Raw genomic sequence first — 26,866 nt, forward strand, 5'->3', positions numbered from 1 at the left:
TCGCCTTCCAACAGGACAACGACCCTAAGCACAGAGCCAAGACAATGCAGGAGTGACTTCGGGACAAGTCTCTGAATGTCCTTGAGTAGCCCAGCCAGAGCCCGGACTTGAACCCGATCGAACATGGCTGGAGAGACCAGAAAATCGCTGTGCAGCTCACCATCCAACCTTACAGCACTTGAGAAGAATGGGAGATTCCCCAATTATAGGTGTGCCAAGCTTGTAATGTCATCCCAAGAAGACTTGAGGCTATAATCACTGCCAAAGGTGCTTCAACAAAGTACTGAGTAAATGGTCTGAATACTTATGTAAATGTGATTTTACCTGTTTATTTTCTTTGTCATTATGGGGTATTGTGTGTAGCTGGAGGGGGGGGGGCAATTTAAACAATTTGAAGATACGGCTGTAGGTAACGGTGGAAAAAGTCAAGGTCTGAATTATTTCCGAATGCTCTGAATGACTAGAGTTATCAGGCTGTGGTTAACTCTTGTAACAATAACAAAATGTCTAATTTAACACTACTCCCCCCCCCCCCCATGGGCACTTATGAAGATCTGAGAGGATTGTTGTATATGTGAAAATCAACAAGCAGACCAATAAATTCAGTACATGTAAAACTTGTTTTTTGAGGCGAGTCATTATTTTGTAATGGTCTCTTACACCCTCTACCGGTACAACTCGTATTGTGCAGAAATGGCATTGATGGGATGCTTGGCAGTACAGCAGTCTTTTCCTTCGGAATAATTGAAATATGTTGACACCAGAGTCGTTGATTGTCTGTAGTCCACGAAACAACGATGCATACCACAATTGTAATGACCAGTTGTTGATGGACATTATGCAGGTAAAATGCCTAGTTAAATAAGGTTTATATATATATGGGGACCTCCAGCCAAAGCACATGACGACATCACCAATCTCAGGTGTTACCGGAAGCGCAGGTAAATTGTTGTAAAATGCCTGCCAAGTTTGCGCTACATTCAACTTTTTAGATTTGCTTTTCAAGTAGTGCCGCTTCAGAGGTTTGCTTGGAAAAGGGAAGCTCCGCTGCAGGAAAAGCTAAGCGAGGTCTATAATTATCTCAAGTCATTTATCAGAATAGACCGTCATTTTCCCAATGTGCAGTTGTGAGGATTTTACACGCCTTGGAATGTCCGGACTGTTTTAGAATTGCGTGAAAATATAAAAACAAAAGTATTTGAGAACTTTCACAATTTATGTATTTTAAGATGCTAGTGGAAACGTTGAGTTGAATAATTTTTCACGGCAGCGCTTTCAGTCCGTACGTAAGTTACTTCTAAACTTTATAAATACCATTGCATTCTATATAGGCCTACAGAGTAAAACCGCTGTTATTATGGAAAATGTGCAGACCAACTTCTGTACTGAATGGGACATGATCATGTGTGTGGGTTAAGTTTACAGGCTCATGGTTCATATATAGGTCAACTGAAAAAATCCATGTAATCGAAAAGGGGTTTAGGGAAATTCACGCGTATTGCGGTGCTTCTATTTATTTCATTCATATTGACCCTACAGTGGTAGACTCCAAAGTAGCCCAATATATCAGCCATTGGTGTGTTTGGCCAGGGTTACCTAATGGGCCGTCCGAATTTATTTCCCCGCTTAAGTTTTCGGAGAAAATAAACATATCTATATATATATATATATAAAACAGTAAAAAATAAATAATTGAAAACCCAAGTATTCCCACACATATAGATGCATATGTGATTGTATCTCAATGTAATCAAGGTTTCAAATCGTTTTTGCCAAATTCTATATCTGTTTGGGATTCATGCGGTAAGTTTTCTGGCCCCCGAAAGCATCCGCTCTGTGTTGCGTAACTACTTTAATTGTCCCTAGAGACAACAATTTTACACATCAAAGCTGAACTTTACATGTTTATCACAGTATCAAATACCTCACTAATGTGTCGCTAACCCTTTTATCTACTCAGCCCGTAATTCAGAAGCCAATATCTCACCCTTAGTTTTGTTAATCTGACGTAAACCCAACCCATTTAACACAACATACACTAACAAATCAATTACGGTTCCTTTGAAAGGCGAAACCCTGACCTTTATGTTTTTAGTCCAAATAAATCCTCTGCCTATGGTGTAGTTTCCCAGACACCGATTAAGTCAAATCTAATCAGTGTCTAGGAAACCAGCCCTCATTGTATGTCTATTGACACATACTAAAAAGACATTGACATACTTTCATAGGGAATGCATGATCTAAAATGGAGAAATGTAGCATGTTCTTCCTGTCAATTCATTTGACTCATCCACTTTATTTGTCTAGGCTACAATCTGAGGAGTGATGGACAGAGACATTGAGGAGCAGGACCCCCTCGACGTAGACCCTGTTGACCGAGATGGGAGACGGATGGGGGATACGGGAGGTGATGATGACGGGAATAGGAAGGTTGGATGCTGTGAGAGGTTCCATCGCTCCATCTCCAAGTGGATGCTTCCGGAAGAACTCCACGAACAGTACCTGGAGCGAGCCAACTGCTGCCCCCCTCCCATCTTCATCATCCTCATCAGCATCGGAGAGGTGAGGGTTGATACGCATCATACTAATGGCAGCACAGCACTGACAACAAGTAGCCTCTATTGCATCTGCATATGTTATGATGATTGTGCTGTTATACCTGGGGGAATTTTCAATTTTAGGAAATGCTCTGGATGTAGTATTTAAAGAGAGATGTGCAGCTGATATTGTACCTCCACCATGGTTCAATTTAAAATAAATGCTGAAAATAAGGTCTGGGTAAACACAGGCTTAGGAGATCTTATACGTTTTGCTCTATGAGATCATCTTTGTCCACTAACGCCACTTCTGTCTGAATTTTGAAGCCTATAAAGCACAAAGGCTTTATAAGTAATGAAGGTCATGTTAACTGACGGGTATCTCATTAGAACAAAAAGTATAAACTCTCCTAAGCCTGTGTTAACCTCCGACCTTATTTTCAATGTTTATGTCCAAAACCCTATTCTTTCCCCATTAATTTTCCCCATAGGAATGGCTGAACAAACCAGAGGTAACAGATTTCTGTTTTTTAGGACTACAAGCTGGCGAGCTCTATTAAAATGGCTCAACATTGGTATTTGTGTATTCAAACTCTGAGTTTGGATGCGGCTACGGTCTGAACTGTAGAGCTCTTGTACCTGACATTCCTCTCTCTCCTTCTGCTGTGGGAGGTCTCGGCCAGCTTCTCCATCTCAATGTCTGAATTCATCCAAGATTCTTAGAGCACTCCATAGACCAATGCGTTGGCTCAATGAAAATAGAGTTTGAGCACAATTGACATTGGGACCAGGGTTTAAGGAATGTGTTTTTAATCATACACAACCGTACACTTTGTCCATAACATTTCACTGATATTGTAGTAGTATGGTGAGCTTGTTATGGCAGAATCCTTGAGATGTGGGGTTTTATGTTAAAGGTGAAGTGAGTTAAAGGGAGTGGAAAAATGTGCCATGTCAATGCAGTTTTTTAAAGGGAATTTGTCCAGTGTTCTCTCTGCTCTTCTCATTAATGTTGTTTCCATTGTGTGTTATCAGTTTGAAATATGTTTGTATGCTGCTGTAATGGTCTGCTCTGCCCATACTGCAAACCCTTTATGAAAGGCTGACGAATGGATACATTTTTAAAGCAACTGTTTTAGCCTTTCAGGACCCCTCCTGTCACTATGTAACTAGTCACTGATCTACCCTGTGTCTGACTGGACAGCTAGCAGTGTTTATCTACTATGCGGTGTGGAAGCCCCAGAAGCAGTGGGTTACCCTGGGCGAGGGCATCTGGAACAGCCCTCTCTCCTACAAGTCTGACCGGCGGGAGGAGGCGTGGCGCTTCGTCTCCTACATGTTTGTCCACGCTGGGTAAGGGTCACCTCACCTCACACAGATGCCCAAGCCCACTGGAGATTCTCCATTGGCTAAACTTTTTATTTTAGTCCATCAAATTGATTTATAAAGCCCTTCTTACATCAACTGACCCAGCCTAAAATCCCAAACTGCAAGCAATGCGGGTGAAGAAGCACAGTGGCTAGGAAAAACTCCCTAGAAAGGCCAGAACCTAGGAAGAATCCTAGAGAGGAACCAGGCTATGAGGGGTGGCCAGTCCTCTTCTGGCTGTGCCAGGTGGAGATTATAATAGAACATGGCCAAGAGGTTCAAATGTTCATAGATGACCAGCAGGGTCAAATAATAATAATCACAGTGGGTGTCGAGGGTGCAACAGGTCAGCACCTCAGGAGTAAATGTCAGTTGGTTTTTCATAGCCGATGATTCAGAGTATCTCTACCGCTCCTGCTGTCTCTAGAGAGTTGAAAACAGCAGGTCTGGGACAGGTAGTACGTCCGGTGAACAGGTCAGGGTTCCATAGCTGCAGGCAGGACAGTTGAAACTGGAGCAGCAGCACGACCAGGTGGACTGGGGACAGCAAAGAGTCATCAGGCCAGGTAGCCCTGAGGCATGGTCCTAGGGCTCAGGTCCTCCGAGAGAGAATTAGAGAGAGCATACTTAAATTCACCCAGGACACCGAATAAGAAAGGAGAAATACTCCAGATATAACAGACTGACCCTAGCCCCCCGACACAAACTACTGCAGCGTAAATATTTGGAGGCTGAGACAGGAGGTGTCGAGGGACACTGACCCCGTCCGACGATATCTGCAGTCAGGGCCAAACAGGCAGGATATAACCCCACCCACTTTGCCAAAGCACAGCCCCCACACCACTAGAGGGATATCTTCAACCACCAACTTACCATCCTAAGACCAGGCTGAGTATAGCACACAAAGATCTTCGCCACGGCACAACCCAAGGGGGGAGGGTGCGCCAACCCGGATAGGAAGATCACGTCAGTGACTCAACCCAGTCAAGTGACACACCCACACCCCTCCATGGAAGAGCACCAGTAAGCCAGTGACTCATCCCCTGTAATAGGTTTAGAGGCAGAGAATCCCAGTGAAGAGAGGGTAACCGGCCAGACAGAGACAGCAAGGGCGGTTCCTTGCTCCAGTGCCTTTCCGTTCACATTCACACTCCTGGGCCAGACTACACTCAATCATAATACCTACTGAGGAGATGAGTCTTCAATAAAGACTTAAAGGTTGAGACCGAGTCTGTGTCTCTCACATGGGTAGGCAGACCATTCCATAAAAATGGAGCTCTACAGGAGAAAGCCCTGTCTCCAGCTGTTTGCTTAGAAATTCTAGGGACAGTAAGGAGGCCTGCATCTTGTGACCGTAGCTTACATGTAGGTATGTACGGCAGGGTCAAATAAAAAAGATAGGTAGGAGAAAGCCCATGTAATGCTTTGTAGGTTAGCAGTAAAACCTTGTAATCAGCCCTTGCCTTAACAGGAAGCCAGTGTAGAGAGGCTAGCACTGGAGTAATATGATGTTTTTTTTGGTTCTAGTCAAGATTCTAGCAGCCGTGTTTAGCACTAACTGAAGATTATTTAGTGCTTTATCCAGGTAGCTGGAAAGTCGAGCATTGCAGTAATCTAACCTAGAAGTGACAAAAGCCTGGATACATTTTTCTGCATCGTTTTTGGACCGAAGGTCCGAAGATTTTTGCAATGTTACGTAGATGTAAAAAAGCTGTCCTTGAAACAGTCTTGATATGTTCATCAAAAGAGAGATCACGGTCCAGAGTAACTCAGAGGTCCTTCACAGTTTTATTTGAGACGACTGTACAACCATCAAGATTAATTGTCAGATTCAACAGAATAACTTTCTTTCTTGGGACCTAAAAGAAGCATTTCTGTTTTGTGAGTTCAAAAGTAGAACATTTGCAGCCATCCACTTCCTTATGTCTGAAACACAGGCTTCCAGGGAGGACAATTTTGGGGCTTCACCATGTTTCATCGAAATGCACAGCTGTGTGTCATCCGCATTGCAGTGTAAGTTAAAATTATTTTTCTGAATGACATCACCAAGAGGTAAAATATATAGGGAAAACAATAGTGGTCCTAAAACGGAGCCTTGAGGAACACCAACATTTACAGTTGATTTGTCAGAGGACAAACCATCCACAGAGACAAACTGATATCTTTCCCACAGAAAAGATCTAAACCAGGCCAGAACTTGTCCGTGTAGACCAATTTGGGTTTCTAATCTCTCCAAAAGAATGTGGTGATCGATGGTATCAAAAGCAGCACTGAGGTATTGGAGCACGAGGACAGATGCAGAGCCTCGGTCTGACGCCATTAAACAATAATTTACCACCTTCACAAGTGCAGTCTCAGTGCTATGATAGGGTCTAAAACCAGACTGAAGCATTTTGTAAACATTGTTTGTCTTCAGGAAGGCAGTAAGTTGCTGTGCAACAGCTTTTTCAATTTATTTTGAGAAGAATGGAAGATTCGATATAGGCCGATAGTTTTTAAAATATTTTCTGGGTCAAGGTTTGGCTTTTTCAAGAGAGGCTTTAGTACTGCCACTTTTAGTGAGTTTGGTACACATCCGGTTTATTATGTTCTACATAGGAGGGCCAAGCACAGGAAGCAACTCTTTCAGTAGTTTAGTTGGAATAGGGTCCAGTATGCAGCTTGACGGTTTAGAGGCCATGATTATTTTCATCAGTGTGTCAAGAGAGTGTCTCCCTTGATCCTAGGTCCTGGCAGAGTTGTGCAGACTCAGGACAACTGAGCTTTGAAGGAATACGCAGATTTAAAGAGGAGTCCTTAATTTGCTTTCTAATGTTCACGATCTTTGCCTCATAAGTTCATGAATTTATCACTGCTGAAGTGAAAGCCATCCTCTCTTCGGAAATGCTGATTTTTAGTTAGCTTGGCGACAGTATCAAATTGTTTTGGGGGATTCTTCTTATTTTCCTCAATTAAGTTGGAAAAATAGGATGATCAAGCAGCAGTGAGGGCCCTTCGATACTGCACGGTACTGTCTTTCCAAGTTAGTCAGAAGACTTCCAGTTTGGTGTAGCGACATTTCCGTTCCAATTTTCTGGAAGCTTGCTTCAGAGCTAGGGTATTTTCTGTACACCAGGGAGCTAGTTTCTTATGACAAATGTTTTTTTGTTTTTAGGGATGTGACTGCATCTAGGTTAAATTGAGTTCCTCAGTTAGGTGGTTAACTGATTTTTGTTCTCTGCCCTTGGGTAGATCGGAGGGAGTCTGGAAGGGCATCTAGGAATCTTTGGGTTGTCCAAGAATTTATAGCACAACATTTGATGATCCTTGTTTGGGGTCTGAGCAGATTATTTGTTGCGATTACAAACGTAATAAAATGGTGGTCTGATAGTCCAGGATTATGAGGAAAAGCATTAAGATCCACAACATTTTATTCTATGGGACAAAACTACTAGGTCCAGAGTATGACTGTGGCAGTGAGTAGGTCCGGAGACATGGATTTATACTACTATCTGTAAATTACCCGTGTCTAACAATTGCGTCTGAAACTGGGCTTGCAGCACAGCTATCCTCGTCTTAAGGCAATCATTCTCCTGTATATTATGACTACAGCGACTGCAATTCGAAGGCATCATGTTAATGTCACTACTTAGCTTCGGCTGTCGGAGGTCCTGGCGAACCATGTCCAGAGAAAGCGTCCGGAGTAAAAAAGTTGAAGGGAAAAAAAAGTTCTAAACAGTAATTAAAAAGTAAAAACCGTGAAGTTGGCAGGAAGCAAAGTAAGGTTAGCAACAAAGCGCACAGCAGCACGTAAAGAAGTCCAAGGTTAATCCACAGGAGGCTGCTGAGGGGAGGATGGCTCATAATCATGGTTGAAACAGAGTGAATGCAATTGCAACAAAAATGATACCATTCCACTGATTCTGCTCCAGCCATTACCACAAGCTCGTCCTCCCCAATTAAGGTGCCACCAACCTCCCGTGGCTTAATCTGGCTCCCATGAAACCATCCCAAAGAGTATTGCATTGCAGATTTTTCGTCATTCTTCTTGGCACATCTCCCTGAAATGATTCACTCTCTCCCCTATCATCTGTTTATACAACACATGGACACTTGCTAAAGCAGTTCTGAGTTCTCCGGAGTTTGAGATCACAATTCAATCCAAGTGAAAGGCTTTTAAAGGCAATTTCCCAAATGTTCACAGAGGTTGCATTCACTGTAAACGCTATGGATGTCGACTCAAGCAAAAATGTCCTTTTAAAGGGCGTTGCGCGTTGTTTATATGTGTTTCTTTGAATCCTGGCCTGAGTCTTTCCACAGGTTCTGATTCATGGGTAAGACATTCACTTGCCTATCCAGTCCCCCTCATACTCCCACACTGGCGGCGCTATGGGGTAGCAAGACGGTGCTGAAGCCCCTTCTAGAATTGGTCTGTTTTAAATTCTCAGTGTATATATCTGCTCAGCAAGCTGGCATAGCCTACATAACGCCGTGCCTCCTCATTGGCTCAGCCAGAATCTCATGAATTTGAGTGGTCAAAAAATCCTGTTGCGTGAGATACTGTATCTTCAGACTATGTAAAAGTTGCTTAGAGCTAGCTATATGCTATGAAAGTCCCGCCTACGGTGTCTTGCAAAAGTATTCAAACCCCTTGGCGTTTTTCCTATTTTGTTGCATTACAACTTGTAATTTAAATAGATTTTTATTTGGATTTCATGAATTGGACATACACAAAATGTTTTTAAAAATTTAAAGATATATACAATAATGGAAAAGTGGTGCGTGCATACAGTTGAAGTCAGAGGTTTACATACACTTAGGTTGGAGTCAAACCTGTTAGGGATGATGCGAATTTTCGCAGCTTTTCGCAGCTTTTTGTTAAAAATCACGCAACATTTCAAAGTCCTGCTCCTCATGCCAGGAATATAGTATATGCATATGATAAATATGTGTGTATAGAAAACACTCTGAAGTCTCTAAAAATGGTTAAATCGTGTCTGTGGCTATAACAGAACGTGTTTAGGAGTAAAAATCCCTGGGAAAACTGTTCACCAAAAACACAAAAAAAATATTCATCCGCCAGTCAATGTATTGTTTAAGGCGAGAGAAAATAGATGAGGATCCGATTAGAATCCCTACAGCTTCCGCACGATGTCGCCAGTACTGGCATTTCATGGCTGGTTTATCTTTGGTGAGATGACGTATAGGCACTTCCTGTCTTGGGGCGCACCGGAGGATGTTATGAAAGTGAAAACATGGACGATGATTTCAAGACTTGCTGCTATCGAATACAGATCGCCCCGTGATCAATTTGATAGATTATTAACATTTATTAATACCTAAAGTTGGTTTAGAAAAGTAGTTTTAAGTGATTTGTAAAAGTTTATAGGCAACTTTTTTAATTTAAAAAAGTGACGTTGCTTCTTGTAAAGGTGAATTGTCCTGGATCAGACCGTCCTTCATAAAATGACATTTTGGCTATACAATGACGGATTTAATCGGGAAAAAGACCCAATTGTGATGTTTATGGGACATATAGGAGTGCCAACAAAGAAGCTCGTCAAAGGTAATGAATGTTTTATATTTTATTTCTGAGTTTTGTGTAGCGCAGGCTACCGCAAAATCTTTTGTTTAGGTCTCGTTCAGGTATTTTGGGGGGTGCATGCTATCAGATAATAGCTTCTCATGCTTTCGCCGAAAAGCATTTTACAAATCTGACATGTTGGCTAGATTCACAACGAGTGTAGCTTTAATTTAGTATCTTGCATGTGTGTTTTAATGAAGGTTTGAGTTTTATCGAAAACTATAGGTGGTGCTCTAAAATTTCCGCTGATTTCGTTCCTGTACAGGAACAGCCATCCATAAGAAGTTTTAAAACTTGTTTTTCAACCGCTCCACAAATTTCTTGTTAACAAACTATAGTTTTGGCAAGTCGGTTAGGACATCTACTTTGTGCATGACACGGAACCCAAACCGGCTGGGCGCGTGCGCCATCGTACATTCATTTATTTTGTCCCCCTACACCAAACGTGATTATGACACGCAGGTTAAAATATCAAAACAAACTCTGAACCAATGACATTAATTTGGGGACAGGTCGATGAGCATTAAACATGTATGGCAATTTAGCTAGTTAGCTTGCACTTGCTAGCAAATTTTTCCTGGTATATAAACATTGAGTTGTTATTTTACCTGAAATCCACAAGGTCCTCTACTCCAACAATTAATCCACACACAACGGCCAACTGAATCGTTTCTAGTCATCTCTCCTCCTTCCAGGCTTTTTCATCTTTGAACGTATATGGTGATCAGCATCTAAACTTTCATAGTATTACCATGACTACCGGCAAAACCGTTCGTCTTTCAATCACCCACGTGGGTATAACCAATGAGAAGATGGCATGTGGGTACCTGCTTCTATAAACCAATGAGGAGATGGGAGAGGCAGGACTTTCAGCACGATCTGCGTCAGAAATAGAAAGGAGTTCAATCTTAGCCCTTGGCGTTGCAGACGCTCGTTGGCGCATTAATTGAATAACATGGATTTGTACATTTATTTTGCGACGCACGCGACGTGTCCGGTCTGGTCAGCATTTGACACAAGTCATTTTTCCAACAATTGTTTACAGACAGATTATTTCACTTATAATTCACTGTATCACAATTCAAGTGGGTCAGAAGTTTACATACACTAAGTTGGCTGTGCCTTTAAACAGCTTGGAAATTTCAGAAAATTATGTCATGGCTTTAGAAGCTTCTGATAGACTACTTGGCATCATTTGAGTCAACTGGCGGTGTACCTGTGGATGTATTTCAAGGCCTAACTTCAAACTCAGTGCCTCTTTGCTTGACATCATGGGAAAATCAAAATAAATCAGCCAAGACCTCAGAAAAAACATTGTAGACCTCCACAAGTCTGGTTCGTCCTTGGGAGCAATTTCCAAACGCCTGGAGGTACCACGTTCATCTGTACAAACAATAGTACGCTAGTACTACCTCTCATACCACTCAGGAAGGAGACGCATTCTGTCTCCTAGAGATTAATGTTCTTTGGTGCGAAAAGCGCAAATCAATCCCAGAACAACAGCAAAGGACCCTGTGAAGATGCTGGAGGAAACGGGTACAAAAGTATCTATATCCACAGTAAAACGAGTCCTATATCGACAACCTGAAAGGCCGCTCAGCAAGGAAGAAGCCACTACTCCAAACCGCCATATAAAAAGCCAGACTACGGTTTACAACTGCACATGGGGACAAAGATCATACTTTTTGGAGAAATGTCCTCTGGTCTGATGAAACAAAAATGGAACTGTTTGGCCATAATGACCATCGTCATGTTTGAAGGAAAAAGGGGTAGGCTTGCAAGCCCGAAGAACACCATCCCAAACATGAAGCACGGAGGTGGCAGCATCATGTTGTCGGGGTGCTTTGCTGCAGGAGGGACTGGTGAACTTCACAAAATGGATGGCATCATGATGAGGAAGAAGTATGTGGACATCTGTCAACGTTAAAGCTTGGTCACAAATGGGTCTTCCAAATGGACAATGACACCAAGCATACTTCCAAAGTTATGGCAAAATGGCTTAAGGACAACAAAGTCAAGGTATTGGAGTGGCCATCGCAAAGCCCTGACCTCCATCCTATAGAAAATATGTGGGCAGAACTGAAAAAGCGTGTGCGAGCAAGGAGGCCTACAAACCTGACTCAGTTACACCAGCTCTGTTAGGAGGAATAGGCCAAAATTCACCCAACTTATTGTAGGAAGCTTGTGGAAGGCTACCTGAAATGTTTGACCCAAGTTAAACAATTTAAAGGCAATGCTACAAAATACTAACTGAGTGTATGTAAACTTCTGGGCATGTGATGAAATAAATTAAAGCTGAAATAAATCATTCTCTCTACTATCATTCTTACATTTTACATTAAAATAAGGTGGTGATCTAGCTGACCAAAGACAGGTAATTTTTACTAGGATTAAATGTCAGGAATTGTGAAACTGAGCTTAAATGTATTTGGCTAAGGTGTAGGTAAACGTCCGACTTCAACTGTATGTATTCACCTGCTTTGCTTTGAAGCCCCTAAATAAGATCTGGTGCAACCAATTACCTTCAGAAGTCACATAATTACTTAAAGTCCACCTGTGTGCAATCTAAGTGTTACATGATCTCAGTATATATACACCTGTTCTGAAAGGCCCCAGAGTCTGCATCACCACTAAGCAAGGAGCACCACCAAGCAAGCAGCACCATGAAGACCAATGAGCTCTCCAAACAGGCCAGAGACAAAGTTGTAGAGAAGTACAGATCAGGGTTGGGTTATAAATAAATATCAGAAACTTTGAACATCCCACAGAACATAAATCCATTATAAAAAATTGGCACCACAATAAACCTGCCAAGAGAAGGCCGCCCACCAAAACTCACAGACCAGGCAAGGAGGGCATTAATCAGAGAGGCAACAAAGAGATTGAAGATAACCCTGAAGGAGCTGCAAAGCTCCACAGCGGAGATTGGAGTATCTGTCCATAGGACCACTTAAAGCCGTACTCTCCACAGAGCTGTGCTTTACAGAAGAGTGGCCAGAAAAGTAAGAAAACGCGTTTGGTGTTCACCAAAGGCATGTGGGAGACTCCCCAAACATATGGAAGAAGGTACTCTGGTCAGATGAGACTAAAATGTAGCTTTTTGGCCATCAAGGAAAATGCCTGGTGCATGTCTGGTGCAAACCCAACACCTCTCATCACCCTGAGAACACCATCCCCACAGTGAAGCATGGTGGTGGCAGCATCTTGCTGTGGGGATGTTTTTCATTGACTTGGACTGGGAAACTGGTCAGAATGGAAGGAATGATGGATGGCGCTAAATACAGGGAAATTCTTGAGGGAAACCTGTTTGTCTTTCAGAGATTTGAGACTGGGACAGAGGTTCCAGGACAATGACCCTAAGCATACTGTTAGAGTTGAATATGCTAGCTTGTTAGCTTGCCAGTGGGCTAAATTATGCTGTGGAATTTACCCCATAAGGAGTTTTTACCAGAAATAATTTAACAGTATCTTCTCAGGTGAAATAATATTTTGAGGATGTGTTGAAATGTACTTTGCTTGCAAACATGGGAACAGAACGAGACCAAAGTTGTGGAAAGCTGAACTTTATCCATATACTTCACGATATCGCGTCAATTTCGACCAATCAAAGCTGACTATAGCTTCTAGCCCCTGCTGGATTGGCTGTTGATGCTTGCTTTCTAGTTTTTCTAGCAGCCACATGAGTGTGACGCTAGCGTGGCTATCTGATTTAACGCTTATAGTGGAAATCCGCCTTGAGGCTATAAGCTACTACTAGCTTGAAAATATTGAATGCTAGAATGCACAGTTGTTTTCACTTTGGTTGGCAAGTTTACCAGCTAACACTAATGCTTCTGATATAATTTCTGTGGCTTCAATGATTTATGAACTTCTCTGACACTGGCCCCAGTGTACAGGTATCCATCCTGGGGCAAAGAGGCTACCATTGTCGACATAGTATCTAACTAGCTTGGATTTTAGCGTGTGTGTGTGTGTGTGTGTGTGTGTGTGTGTGTGTGTGTGTGTGTGTGTGTGTGTGTGTGTGTGTGTGTGTGTGTGTGTGTGTGTGTGTGTGTGTGTGTGTGTGTGTGTGTGTGTGTGTGTGTGTGTGTGTGTGTGTGTGCGCGCGTGCGTGCGTACTTCCTAGTTTGCAAGAACCCCTTTGCAATTACCAAGCTACCCCAGTGAAAAATTCCTGGCGCCACCAATGTACTCCCAACTCTCATGTCTCCATCTCCCCTCTGTCTTCCTCCCCTACAGCGTGGAGCACATCCTGGGCAACCTGGTGATGCAGCTACTGCTGGGCATCCCGCTGGAGCTGGTCCACAAAGGCTTTGAAGTGGGCATGGTCTACATGGCAGGCGTCCTAGCAGGTGGGCATCCACATACACCCCCCTTTTCCATTGACGCACAGACAATTAGACACAGTTGTCTTCAAAGGTTTGTTATGACTGAGGAAAGTTGCTTTTTAAGTTGACTCTGTTTTGGTTAGTGACATGAATAGTATAGCATATGATTGGTTAACCAACACAATGTGCGTGACAGGTTGCCTTAGTTAATTTTAGCTCGCTTGTTTACATACCACCTCTGGATTTTTCCTGATCATGACTGCACAATGCTAGCAACTCACAGCCACAGAGCTGTGTAGATTGTATTCACGTTTCACACTTAAGTCTGAAATTCTTTCGCTTCTCAAAAGTTAGAGTTTTTCTGTTTGGGTTTCATAGCTGAAATGTCTGTAATGCTATAGATGACCTTCTCATGCATGTTTTCATCAGGCTCCCTGGCCAGCTCTATATTTGATCCTCTCAGTGCTCTGGTAGGGGCCTCTGGGGGGGTATATGCCCTCATAGGTGGATACTTCATGAATGCTGTTGTGGTGAGTTCTGGCTAACTGCTGATTCTACTATTTTAGCAGATTTTTTTTCTCTCTCTCATTATTTCCTTGTTCCTTCCTCTTGTGTTACACCCTGGCCTACAGAACTTCAGAGAGATGATTCCTGTCCTTGGAGTGTTTCGTATTGGAGTGATTGTAATTATTGGTAGGTCTCTTCTCAGATCCACTCTTATTGTTTGCCCACCAGTGCCTCAAGGTTTACTGTTCCAGCAGCGCCCACGCCTCTGTGGTCGTATTTCAGTAGCTAAACGTTCAATGTTTTCTTTCTCAAGTCGGGACAGATGTCGGATTCGCCCTTTACAGAAGGTTTCTTACTCACGACGTTGGCTTGAAGGTAAGACATTTTTATTTTTGTTTCCCTTTCTCTTCTTAAAATGCTTGGCATTGAAATATTTCCCACAAACAGATAAGTAATTGTTTCAGCAGAGAGCAATGCTTTTTTTAGAACAGTCTTTAGTTCACAGCTGGAGAGGCTCTTATGCGAAGTCCAACCTTAGACCAATATAACAGTGAGTAGATCTGGCTTTTATCAGTGTATGCAAATAGAAAACTAGAGACAAAACAGTACCACCCAGCTGCATTATACGGGTTACAGTTACACAGGACTGACTAATCTCTAAACCAGATTGCCCTCTACACACACTGTGTCACACACACAACCTGTCTGTTCCCCCTGAATTATTGCACCCAAACCATTCCTGTCACTAGAACTGAGTGTGATCCTTGAGTCTGTTCTCTCTGCTTTAGGAGAAGCTGAGAGCATGATAAGGGTTGCAGCTGTTTGTCTTTCCAGCAGCCTAACTGACTGGCCTATAGACTACTAATCTATCACCTGCTTCCCCTCTCTCATCTTGCATTTATTTCCTGTTTTCTTGGTCTTTGTGAGAAGTGCAGTTCCACATTCACTGGCTGCTTTCAAACGGATCCTGCTAGTTTTACTGGCTGTCCACCCTTTGCATACTAACCACAGTGACAGGGCAGAGGGTACAGTGACAGGGCAGAGGGCAGAGGGTACAGTGACAGGGCAGAGGGTACAGTGACAGGGCAGAGGGTACAGTGACAGGGCAGAGGGTACAGTGACAGGGCAGAGGGTACAGTGACAGGGCAGAGGGTACAGTGACAGGGCAGAGGGTACAGTGACAGGGCAGAGGGCAGAGGGTAAGGCTGCAGCACAGCATGTCTTTGTTGGTTTGAAGGGAAAACGCGACTGAAATGAGACTCCACCCTGGTCTCCCTCAGGTCTCGTTTGTGGCGCACATCGGAGGAGGGGTGGCTGGGATGACCATTGGCTACGTGTTCTTCAGCGCCTACAACCAGAAGCTCCTGAAGGACCCGCGTTTCTGGCTCTGCATAGTCGGCTATGTAGTCTTCCTCTTGTTCGCTGTGCTCTTCAACATCTTCCTTTCCCCTGCATAATTCCACACTGCACGAATGAATGCGTTTTGAATAACGGAAATATGGCATTTCAGGGACTTGGAAGGTTATCCAAAGAATGTAAACCTCTACTGCAGGAGAGAAGAGATTTAAATGAAAAGAGGGACACCCTGTTGCTGAAGTGTAGAATTACACACAGCACAAATTCTCTCTGTTACATGTTTTTTTTAGTGATTTTGATAATGATCTCTAGGTTTTGTACTGAACTCAATATATCTGTTTGTTGGTGTTACAGGTCTTTTTTTCATGGTGTTTATCCTGATTGGTCAGTGAGGTAGGGCATTATTTCCCCAAGCAGGTCCTTTCCTCCAAATTTTAGATTGGCCTACAAGTGAGTATTTTCAAGCCATCAGGAGCAGTGTAACATCTGTTGGTGACTGGAGTGTCAATTCATAAACAAGCCATGACAATGGCCCAATGCCAGGTTATTGTTTCACTTCCCTGTTGACAGGATGAGACGCTGTCTGCCAATAGTACATGTCGATGTATATCTGCTCACACATCCTTGGCTAAGCCTCTTTCAATGATAATTTATTGAATGCATCTTTTTAATTTGTTTTTCTCTTTAGCTTTTTCTACTTGCCAGCAGTTTGTAATTCGTCAGTCAGTCTGTTAGTCCTTTGGGTGTTTTAGGGTGTTTGTACAGTGGAACAGTAGAGGGCAGCACTTTCCATTGTATATTAGGCATTTTCTATATCCATTTAAATTGTACCAGTGTGTATTAGTCTACATAACCTTTTAGTAAAATGAAAAGGCCTCAACTTATGGCCATCTGGGTGGCACATTTTTATTGAAGATTTGTTTCTCCTAAACTTATTTGTGATGATATTTGTTAGTTGGTATCTGAAACCAGATGGTGGTTCAAAAAATCTCTTAAGAAACCAGTACATACTTTAGGTATTTATGTAATTACAACTTTACCATGTACTTTCCAAGTAAATCTTAGGTAAAAAGCATAACATTCCAAATGTAAATTACTTGTTTTTTATTTGAAGCTTTTTTTCTGCTTTTTTTTTTAAATCACCAGACTTGATACTGTATCTTCATCACTTTTACATGAAATAAATCAGATCATGTGTATTGACAAAGCCATGCATAATCCATTCTCTGAAAATGATTAGACTGAGTTTTTGTTGTTGTGTAAACTCTATTTGGTGTTATATGACTAATACGTTAATCTTGGCAAAACAATCTTAATTCATCTGGCCTTCAGCAAGCCCGACATGGGGGTTAGTGAATCGGTATGGAGCAGGATATTTGCTTGGCTGATGTCTGACCTGAACCAGGGTGCCAAGCAGCCTCGCTTCTATGGCTCTCATTAGCTGACAGTGGCTTTAAAAAAAAAAAGACAATTGATCGTACCCCAATGACAGCCACCACTCTAGCCAGTTTATGTGGAACATTCCATAGTTCCAGACTCGGGACATCAATACAGTGCCATTTATTTAATTGTGTGCTAGTTAGTGCTTGTTTGCTTTGTGGACACTTAAACCATTGGGTAAGAGGGGTAAGGAAGATTCAGAAAGTATGGATAAATTAGTAATGGCCAAGTCATTGCAAATAAATATTAAATTCACCAAACTGATTGAATCTAGGCTAAATAAAATCCTCAAACAAGGTTCACCTAATGTGAAACCCTGACTATAAATGTGTTTGAATCAGACTAATTTGGAAAGTGACTCAATCCCCCTAGTGTTGCCAAATGATTAGACTTGTATTCTAAAGAAAGACCATTTCAGGGCAGTACACAGTGTTCTCAGGTGAATGGTATAGTCCGTCTATATTGGGTACCAGACTGTTCAATCCCAAACAATGTTAGCTCCTGTATTAAAATAGAGTAAAGCATTTACATTACATTTTTACATTTAAGTCATTTAGCAGACGCTCTTATCCAGAGCGACTTACAAATTGGTGCATTCACCTTATGACATCCAGTGGAACAACCACTTTACAATAGTGCATCTAAATATTTTAAGGGGGGGGGGGGGTGAGAAGGATTACTTTATCCTATCCTAGGTATTCCTTAAAGAGGTGGGGTTTCAGGTGTCTCCGGAAGGTGGTGATTGACTCCGCTGTCCTGGCGTCGTGAGGGAGTTTGTTCCACCATTGGAGAGCCAGAGCAGCGAACAGTTTTGACTGAGCTGAGCGGGAACTGTACTTCCTCAGTGGTAGGGAGGCGAGCAGGCCAGAGGTGGATGAACGCAGTGCCCTTATTTGGGTGTAGGGCCTGATCAGAGCCTGGAGGTACTGAGGTGCCGTTCCCCTCACAGCTCCGTAGGCAAGCACCATGGTCTTGTAGCGGATGCGAGCTTCAACTGGAAGCCAGTGGAGAGAGCGGAGGAGCGGGGTGACGTGAGAGAACTTGGGAAGGTTGAACACTAGACGGGCTGCGGCGTTCTGGATGAGTTGTAGGGGTTTAATGGCACAGGCAGGGAGCCCAGCCAACAGCGAGTTGCAGTAATCCAGACGGGAGATGACAAGTGCCTGGATTAGGACCTGCGCCGCTTCCTGTGTGAGGCAGGGTCGTACTCTGCGGATGTTGTAGAGCATGAACCTACAGGAACGGGCCACCGCCTTGATGTTAGTTGAGAACGACAGTTTGTTGTCCAGGATCACGCCAAGGTTCTTAGCGCTCTGGGAGGAGGACACAATGGAGTTGTCAACCATGATGGCGAGATCATGGAACGGGCAGTCCTTCCCCAGGAGGAAGAGCAGCTCCGTCTTGCCGAAGTTCAGCTTGAGGTGGTGATCCGTCATCCACACTGATATGTCTGCCAGACATGCAGAGATGCGATTCGCCACCTGGTCATCAGAAGGGGGAAAGGAGAAGATTAATTGTGTGTCGTCTGCATAGCAATGATAGGAGAGACCATGTGAGGTTATGACAGAGCCAAGTGACTTGGTGTATAGCGAGAATAGGAGAGGGCCTAGAACAGAGCCCTGGGGGACACCAGTGGTGAGAGCGCGTGGTGAGGAGACAGATTCTCGCCACGCCACCTGGTAGGAGCGACCTGTCAGGTAGGACGCAATCCAAGCGTGGGCCGCGCCGGAGATGCCCAACTCGGAGAGGGTGGAGAGGAGGATCTGATGGTTCACAGTATCGAAGGCAGCCGATAGGTCTAGAAGGATGAGAGCAGAGGAGAGAGAGTTAGCTTTAGCGGTGCGGAGCGCAGAACCAGACTGGCACACCGTCTACCCAGCAATAATCCACCAAGGATTTGGGGTTAAGGTTTCGTACTAAGAACCAATATTTCCATATTTTCCCTTTGTGCAGGTCATTAGTTAGAGAATGACAATCTGGTTTACTCATCATGGGGAGATACTAGTAGAACATAATTGGATTTGGGTCAGTAGGTAAATGTAATTGATTATTATGCCAAATTTAACATGAATGAGTGGCAGGTGCTTTGGAAAGCTAGAAAGTGTTTGAGAGAGATATTAGGGATAGCATTTGAAAGAATGTCTGTGTTCGAGTACTCTGATAAATGATTTTGAGTACGCTATGTTAGTTTTAAGTTAAACAAGTTTGAAGGGGGAAAAATCCTGTATGCTATTGGTTGTTCCAATTACTGGTTCTTCTGAAAGCAAAACATAATGCATTTTCGCTGCACTTGATACACCACAAACTATAAACAGAGTTTGAAATTGTGGCAGTGCGCATACATTTAACCTGCTAAATATACTGAACAAAAATGGGAGGCAGGCCCACCCACTGGGGAGCCATGACCTGCCAATCAGAATGGGTTTTTCCCCACAAACAGGCTTTATTACAAATGTAAATACTCCTCAGTTTCATCAGCTTTCTGGGTGGCTGGTATCAGATAATCCCTTAGGTGAAGAAGCCGGATGGGGGGTCCTAGGCTGGTCTGGTTACAAGTGGTCTGCGGTTGTGAGGCTGGTTGGATGTAATACCAAATTCTCTAAAGCGAAGGTGAGGCGGCTTATTTTAGAGAAATGAACATAAAATTCTCTGGCAACAGCTCTGGTGGACAAGTCCTGCTGTCAGCATGCCAAAACTTGAGACATCTGTGGCATTGTGTTGTGTGACAACTGCACATTTTAAAGCTGACTTTTATTGTCCCCAGCACAAGGTGCACCTCATGCTGTTTAATCAGTTTCTTGATATGCCACACCTGTCAGATAGATGGATTATCTTGGCAAAGGAAAAATGCTCACAAACAAGGATGTAAAAAAAAATGTGTGCACAAAATGTGAGAGAAATGAGCTTTTTGTGCGTACGAAATCTTTGAGATCTGTTATTTCAGGTCATTTGAGGAATTCAGGAATTTGATTATTATTAATAGAATATAAACCTTTTATCGAGTACTCAAGCCCATCCCTAATAGACATCAATTGCACATCGCACAGATTGACAAACTCCAATTGGTGTTAATCTACTTGTTGATAGACAAAATAACAGACCCATGTAACTGCACTGTGCATTGACCAAAGTCGATTATCAAAATCTCATTGACATATATTCCTTTGGAAATAATGATAGTATGATCTGGTGAAAGGAAAACCACAAAGAAAGTTGTGTTTTCTGATCATGACATGAGACTATATGTAGGCTAATACGTACAATGATCATAACTGCATTTCAATTTGTAACTGCTTTATAAACACTGCTTTCGGGTCGAGTTACAGGACCCAGATTATGCCAACTCCTGGACAAAAAAACAAACAGATTGCAAGTTTTGAATATACAGTCAAGTCGGAAGTTGACATACACCATAGCCAAATACATTTCAACTTAGTTTTTCACAATTCCTGACATTTAATCCTAGTAAAAATTCCCTGTCTTAGTGCAGTTAGGATCACCACTTTATTTTAATAATGTAAAATGTCAGAATAATAGTAGAGAGAATTATTTATTTCATCTTTAATTTCTTTCATCACATTCCCAGTGGGTCAGAAGTTTACATACACTCAATTAGTATTTGGTAGCATTTCCTTTAAATTGTTTAACTTGGGTCAAACGTTTCGGGTAGCCTTCTACAAGCTTCCCACAATAAATTGGGTGAATTTTGGCCCATTCCTCCTGACAGAGCTGGTGTAACTGTGTCAGGTTTGTAGGCCTCCTTGCTCGCACATGCTTTTTCAGTTCTGCCCACAAATTTTCTTTAGGATTGAGGTCAGGGCTTTGTGATGGCCACTCCAATACCTTGACTTTGTTGTCCTTAATCAAATCAAATGTATTTATATAGCCCTTCGTACATCAGCTGATATCTCAAAGTGCTGTACAGAAACCCAGCCTAAAACCCCAAACAGCAAGCAATGCAGATGTAGAAGCACGGTGGCTAGGAAAAACTCCCTAGAAAGGCCAAAACCTAGGAAGAAACCTAGAGAGGAACCAGGCTATGTGGGGTGGCCAGTCCTGTTCTGGCTGTGCCGGGTGGAGATTATAACTGAACATGGCCAAGATGTTCAAATGTTCATAAATGACCAGCATGGTCAAATAATAATAATCACAGGCAGAACAGTTGAAACTGGAGCAGCAGCACGGCCAGGTGGGCTGGGGACAGCAAGGAGTCATCATGTCAGGTAGTCCTGAGGCATGGTCCTAGGGCTCAGGTCCTCCGAGAGAGAGAAAGAAAGAGAGAATTAGAGAGAGCATACTTAAATTCACACAGGACACCGGATAGGACAGGAGAAGTACTCCAGATATAACAAACTGACCCTAGCCCCCCGACACAAACTACTGCAGCATAAATACTGGAGGCTGAGACAGGAGGGGTCAGGAGTCACTGTGGCCCCATCCGAGGACACCCCTGGACAGGTCCAAACAGGAAGGATATAACCCCATTTGCGACCAAGCTTTAACTTCCTGACTGATGAACTTGTTGCTTCAAAATATCCACATAATTTTCCATCCTCATGTTGCCATCAATTTTTTGAAATTCACCAGTCCCTCCTGCTGCAAAGCACCCCCACAACATGATGCTGCCACCCCTGTGCTTCACAGTTGGAATGGTGTTCTTCGGCTTGCAAGTCTACCCCTTTTTCCTCCAAACATAACAATGGTCATTATGGCCAACAGTTTTATTTTCATTTCATCAGACCAGAGGACATTTCTCCAAAAAGTATGATATTTGTCCCCATGTGCAGTTGCAAACCATAGTCTGGCTTTTTTTATGGCGGTTTTGGAGCAGTGGCTTCTTCCTTGCTGAGCGACCTTTCAGGTTATGTCGATATAGGACTCGTTTTACTGTGGCTATACTTTTGAACCTGTTTCCTCCAGCATCTTCACAAGGGCCTTCGCTGTTGTTCTGGGATTTATTTGCACTTTTCATACAAGAGTATGTTCATATCTAGGAGACAGAACACGTCTCCTTCCTGAGCGGTATGACGGCTGCGTGGTCCCATGGTGTTTATTCTTGCATACTATTGTTTGTACAGATGAACGTGGTACCGTCATACCTTTGGAAATTGCTCCCAACAATGAACCAGACTTCTGGAGGTTTACAATGTTTTTTGAGGTCTTGGCTGATTTCTTTGATTTTCCCATAATGTCAAGCAAAGATTTTCTGGAACTTTTGAAGCTGTTTAAAGGCACAGTCAATTTAGTGTATGTAAACTTCTGACCCACTGGAGTTGTGATACAGCGAATTATACTGTAAGTGAAATAATCTGTCTGTAAACAATTGTTGAAATAAGTACTTGTGTCATGCACAAAGTAGATGTCCTAACCGACTTGCCAAAACTATAGTTTGTCAACAAGAAATTTGTGGAGTGGTTGAAAAATGAGTTTTAATGACTCCAACCTAAGTTTATGTAAACTTCCGACTTCAACTGTTAACATCTGTGGTAATCAGGTTTGAGCTCATTTCAAATTGAGGCAGTCAATTTAGAAGTTAACTGAAATTACAATTGAATGATTGAAAAAAGGGAATATATTTTCTGAAAAGGAGATGCTATTTATGTGAGAAGTTTGGATTTTTAAAATTCATATCACTTCCTGAATTGACTGACTTCAATTGCCACAAGCCAGAGTAATTGATTTCTTGTAAATGGATACAAATGTTGTCAACTGCCAGAGATAACTTAATTACAGAGGGGATGCACCAGAGTATGAAATCGGACATGACCCATTGATTGCATTACAAGAGTAAAAAAAAAAAATATAGATCTGAAAGAGTTGTGTGCCATGGCGTTATGTTGTTTGGGGGATACCAGAACCAGTAACTGATTTCAAAATAAACTCCCATCACATTGCCTATATATACCACGATCATCAAACATCAGATTAACTGCACCAAACATCTCTCATGGGGGCTATGGAGTCTCCAACAACAGCCTATAGAATCTCCAGACGGTAGACAAGCGTGAACCTAGTAAGTAAGCCATCTGTCCAGTACAACAACTTCCCATGCTTCGCTCTTAGATTCCTGGCTATACATTCAAGCCATACTAGACTGTTCAAATTTAAGTTTAGCTAATCCTTTAGGAGAAGCCAAATATGTTTTTAACAAAGTAATTTTTTGGGACTAATTCCACTGTTTCTTTTTAATTAAGGACATATTACTTAACTAACCTATAACCCTGAATCAATAAATGGCAAGCATGAATAGGCTGAAACAATTGCTGTGTGGCTATGATTTATCTTGTACTGTATTGGTAGAACTCTGATTATTGATTTTATCATCTCGCTGACTGACCAGAATCTGGCACTGGCAGCTGTCTCAACTGTTCAGTCGTACGTAGTGTACTGTCCCTATTTCTGACACTGGCAACCCTGGTAACATTCGGGTCACAGAAGTTCAGGTGATGCACATCAACAGATGTGGAGGGGGCGCATACCATTTTTTTTAAAGCTTTTTGGTGGCCTCATCGGATGACCCGCGGGGATTTAAATCACAGACAGTCTGTCCATGCTGCTGCAAGGTAAATGGAAATGACTCTCATTGATTACTCTCATTTGTTTATAAATTAAATCACAGAGGGGAATGCCTTTACTTTTAGTAAAACAGGACTACCGAAAGGAGCAAGAGAGGAAAATAATAAACATGATGCTAACCGACTGCTTGCTTATTCGTACATTTTGATATGCTTTACAAATATGTGATGCTCCATATTCATGATAAATTGAAAATCTTTCTTCGATGTACATTTCCTTTTTTTTCTGATAAAGGTATGTTGCAATTCATTATTTGTATGTAATTATAATAATTGATATGAAAGGACTTATGCATTATTTTAATTGGTAAATCAACCTTTGTGGGATTACAATAGTCAGTGGAATAATATTTTTCATATAGTATTTGTTAATGAAATACAGATTTTAAAACAAACTGCATAGAAAATAACATTAACATATTTTAAGATGTATTGTTAAATACTAATGTAAGGAATTTAGTTGCTAATTGTTAAACACCAAAATTGTGGCTTGAAAGTTGGCTGTATGGTTTATATATAGATATTAATATGACTAAATGTCTTATTTCACAACAACAACAAAAATCCTTGGTTTTAGGTAAATCCTAAATGCTTTTGCTCATTATTGGAGAGGAATGTCCCTTTATGTCCAATTAGAATTTCTGAGCAATATTTCTGTCCAATGAGGGGCCTTAGGCTCAAGAGCCATCCCAAAAGGCAAGAGTTCCATATAGCCTCTTTAACATGATAAAATTGCCTCCATCCTCTCTCCACCCCTGCCTTGCCTCCTACTGACAGACACAACGATGCCCGTGTAAAGATGGGGGATTGGAATTTTCTAGGGGGGATATTGGAGGAGGTGCATATCCACTCCACTATGGTGGGAAAGATCTGGCTCACCATCCTATTCATCTTCCGCATGCTGGTGCTGGGTGTGGCGGCCGAGGACGTGTGGAACGATGAGCAGGCCGACTTCATCTGCAACACGGAGCAGCCCGGGTGCCGGAACGTCTGCTACGACCTGGCTTTCCCCATCTCCCTCATCCGCTTCTGGGTCCTTCAGGTCATCTTTGTCTCATCGCCCTCGCTGGTGTACATGGGCCATGCTCTCTACCGCCTCCGTGCCCTGGAGAAGGAGCGGCAGAAAAAGAAGGTCCTGCTGCGTCGCGAGCTGGAGCTGGTAGACGTGGAGATGGTGGCAGCTCGGAAAACGATTGAGCGAGAGGTGAGGCAACTGGAGCAAGGCAAGCTCAACAAGGCTCCGCTGTCGGGGTCCCTGCTGCGCACCTACGTGGCCCACATCATTACCCGCTCCGCCGTGGAGGTAGGCTTTATAGTGGGCCAGTACATCCTCTATGGCTTCCAGCTCTCCCCTCTCTTCAAGTGTGAGCGTGAGCCTTGCCCCAACGCGGTGGACTGCTTCGTCTCCCGGCCCACAGAGAAGAGTGTCTTCATGGTCTTTATGCAATGCATCGCAGTAGTCTCCCTCTTCCTAAACATCTTGGAGATCATGCACCTGGGCTACAAGAAGGTCAAGAAGGGCATCCTGGATTACTATCCACACCTGCAAGACGAGCTTGACGACTTCTACTCAAGCAAAACCAAGAAAGACTCCGTGGTGCATCAGACAGGCATTGCTTCCTCCGGCTGCAAGCCCACCATGGCCTCCACGCCCAGTGGCTACAACCTCCTACTGGAGCGGGCCCAGGACGGTCACACCTACCCCTCCCTTATCAACCCCTCTGCCTTCCTCCCTGTCCAGGGTGAACTGGCTGGTAAACAGAGTGTGGAAGAACTAAAAAATGCTGCACATAGCCTGACAGAGCACAACTCCAACTCCAATAACACCAGCAGTGACAGCCGCTCACCGCCCTGCGACTCACTGACCCCCCCAAAGCAGGGGGAGCCAGAGGAGTCTGCAGACTCTCCCATGCGCCCAAGGAACGCATCTCACGCTTCCTCCTGCCCGACATTGCTAGTAGGTGCCGGAAGGAAAACATGGAGGGTCAATGCTCCCTCAAATTGTTCCACAGTGGTGGAAGGCAAAAGCTCAGACACAGATTCTTATGGGGGTGCTAAGGCCAGTGGTGGGTACCAAGCCCGGACTGCATCGGAACCCAAAATGTGTCCCTCCACCCCAGACTCACTGGAGGAATCAAGTTCAGGGTCACAGCATAGTCCGAGACCACCCTCTTCCAGTCGCCGACCATCATCCACAAGCAACGCAAGCAGTAGGCGAGCCCCCACAGATTTACAAGTTTGAATGCTAAGAGTAAAAACCTTATCTTGTCCCTTATCAGACAAGAAAACGTCAGTTCAAAACACAAGATCAGAACTTTACACGAGTCGTGACATTGTGCAAACTGCTTTGGAGGTGGATCTGTTGCAGTAGCCCAGTAAAATGGATAGACCTGTTTTATAAGATGGCCCTTCTTTGTTTCTGGACTGTTGAACTCCTCTACTTGGTAGTTTATTTTTGTATTCACCAGCTTCAAAGCCTCTGTCATACTTTGTGATGACGCAAGACATCGATCAAACATTGGGTGTGGGGATTTTCTATTGGGAATATTGACCTGCTTTTAAAAGTGTTGCAGCTAAAACAGGAAAAAACAACAGTACAGATCACACAGCAGTGACACCGTTGAATGGTTTCTGTGTGTTCCGGTCCATTTTAAACACCATTGTTTAGAGAGAAACCATGAAAATATGTCTTAGTGCTAGAACTATGACTACGTTTAGACAGGCAGTCCAATTCAGAATTTTGATTCATTAATTGGTCTTTTGAACAATCAAATCAGCTCTGAAAAAGATCTGATTGGTCAAAAGACCAATTAGTGGAAAAATATCAGAATTGGGTTGCCTGTCTAAAACTCAGCCAAAGCAGCTTATTGACCACTGAAAAGAGAGTATGTAGTCTAAATAATGTATATTGCATGAAAGACCTAATTTCATATTTATAAAAGCTTATATCTAGATTTTTTATTTTGCATTAACTATGTCCATACTATCATCGTAAAACCATGTATGACGGTTACAATGGCCCTGTTGATGAACTTGTCTCCACTTTCTTTTAGGCACAGCTTTTCTGTTAAGGGTTGTGGGGCATTTCAATTAATGCCAGCAGAGCCTCTGGGAACACAGTACAAATTGATATGATGTAAGATTTCTATATTGTAACAAATATGTTAATGTGATTAAAAAAAGAAAAGACCA

The 26,866-nt window shown here is 42.8% G+C and overlaps 2 protein-coding genes across 5 annotated transcripts; both read left to right on the forward strand.

Annotated features, from left to right (window-relative positions):
* The first annotated feature begins 779 nt into the window (after positions 1-779).
* Positions 780-16,886, forward strand: LOC124005403 (rhomboid-related protein 2-like). 4 transcript variants are annotated; one of them, XM_046314632.1, is made up of 8 exons: positions 780-941; positions 2,308-2,562; positions 3,742-3,890; positions 13,708-13,820; positions 14,226-14,326; positions 14,429-14,489; positions 14,617-14,678; positions 15,584-16,886. In XM_046314632.1, exons 2-8 carry the CDS (start codon positions 2,326-2,328, stop codon positions 15,758-15,760), a joined length of 900 nt encoding a protein of 299 aa, XP_046170588.1. In that variant the 5' UTR covers positions 780-941; positions 2,308-2,325; the 3' UTR covers positions 15,761-16,886. The 4 variants fall into 4 exon arrangements, with proteins under 4 accessions (XP_046170588.1, XP_046170587.1, XP_046170585.1 ...); XM_046314631.1 differs by having other exon boundaries at positions 937-1,068; XM_046314629.1 differs by lacking the exon at positions 780-941 and adding an exon at positions 948-1,286.
* A 6,761-nt stretch (positions 16,887-23,647) lies between these two features.
* On the forward strand, positions 23,648-26,864 carry LOC124005400 (gap junction alpha-9 protein-like). Its single transcript, XM_046314623.1, has 2 exons — positions 23,648-23,909; positions 24,452-26,864. Exon 2 carries the CDS (start codon positions 24,474-24,476, stop codon positions 25,914-25,916), a length of 1,443 nt encoding a protein of 480 aa, XP_046170579.1. The 5' UTR covers positions 23,648-23,909; positions 24,452-24,473; the 3' UTR covers positions 25,917-26,864.
* The last annotated feature ends 2 nt before the right edge of the window (positions 26,865-26,866 follow it).

Source organism: Oncorhynchus gorbuscha, linkage group LG19 (assembly GCF_021184085.1).
Source record: "Oncorhynchus gorbuscha isolate QuinsamMale2020 ecotype Even-year linkage group LG19, OgorEven_v1.0, whole genome shotgun sequence".
Lineage (NCBI taxonomy): Eukaryota > Metazoa > Chordata > Actinopteri > Salmoniformes > Salmonidae > Oncorhynchus > Oncorhynchus gorbuscha.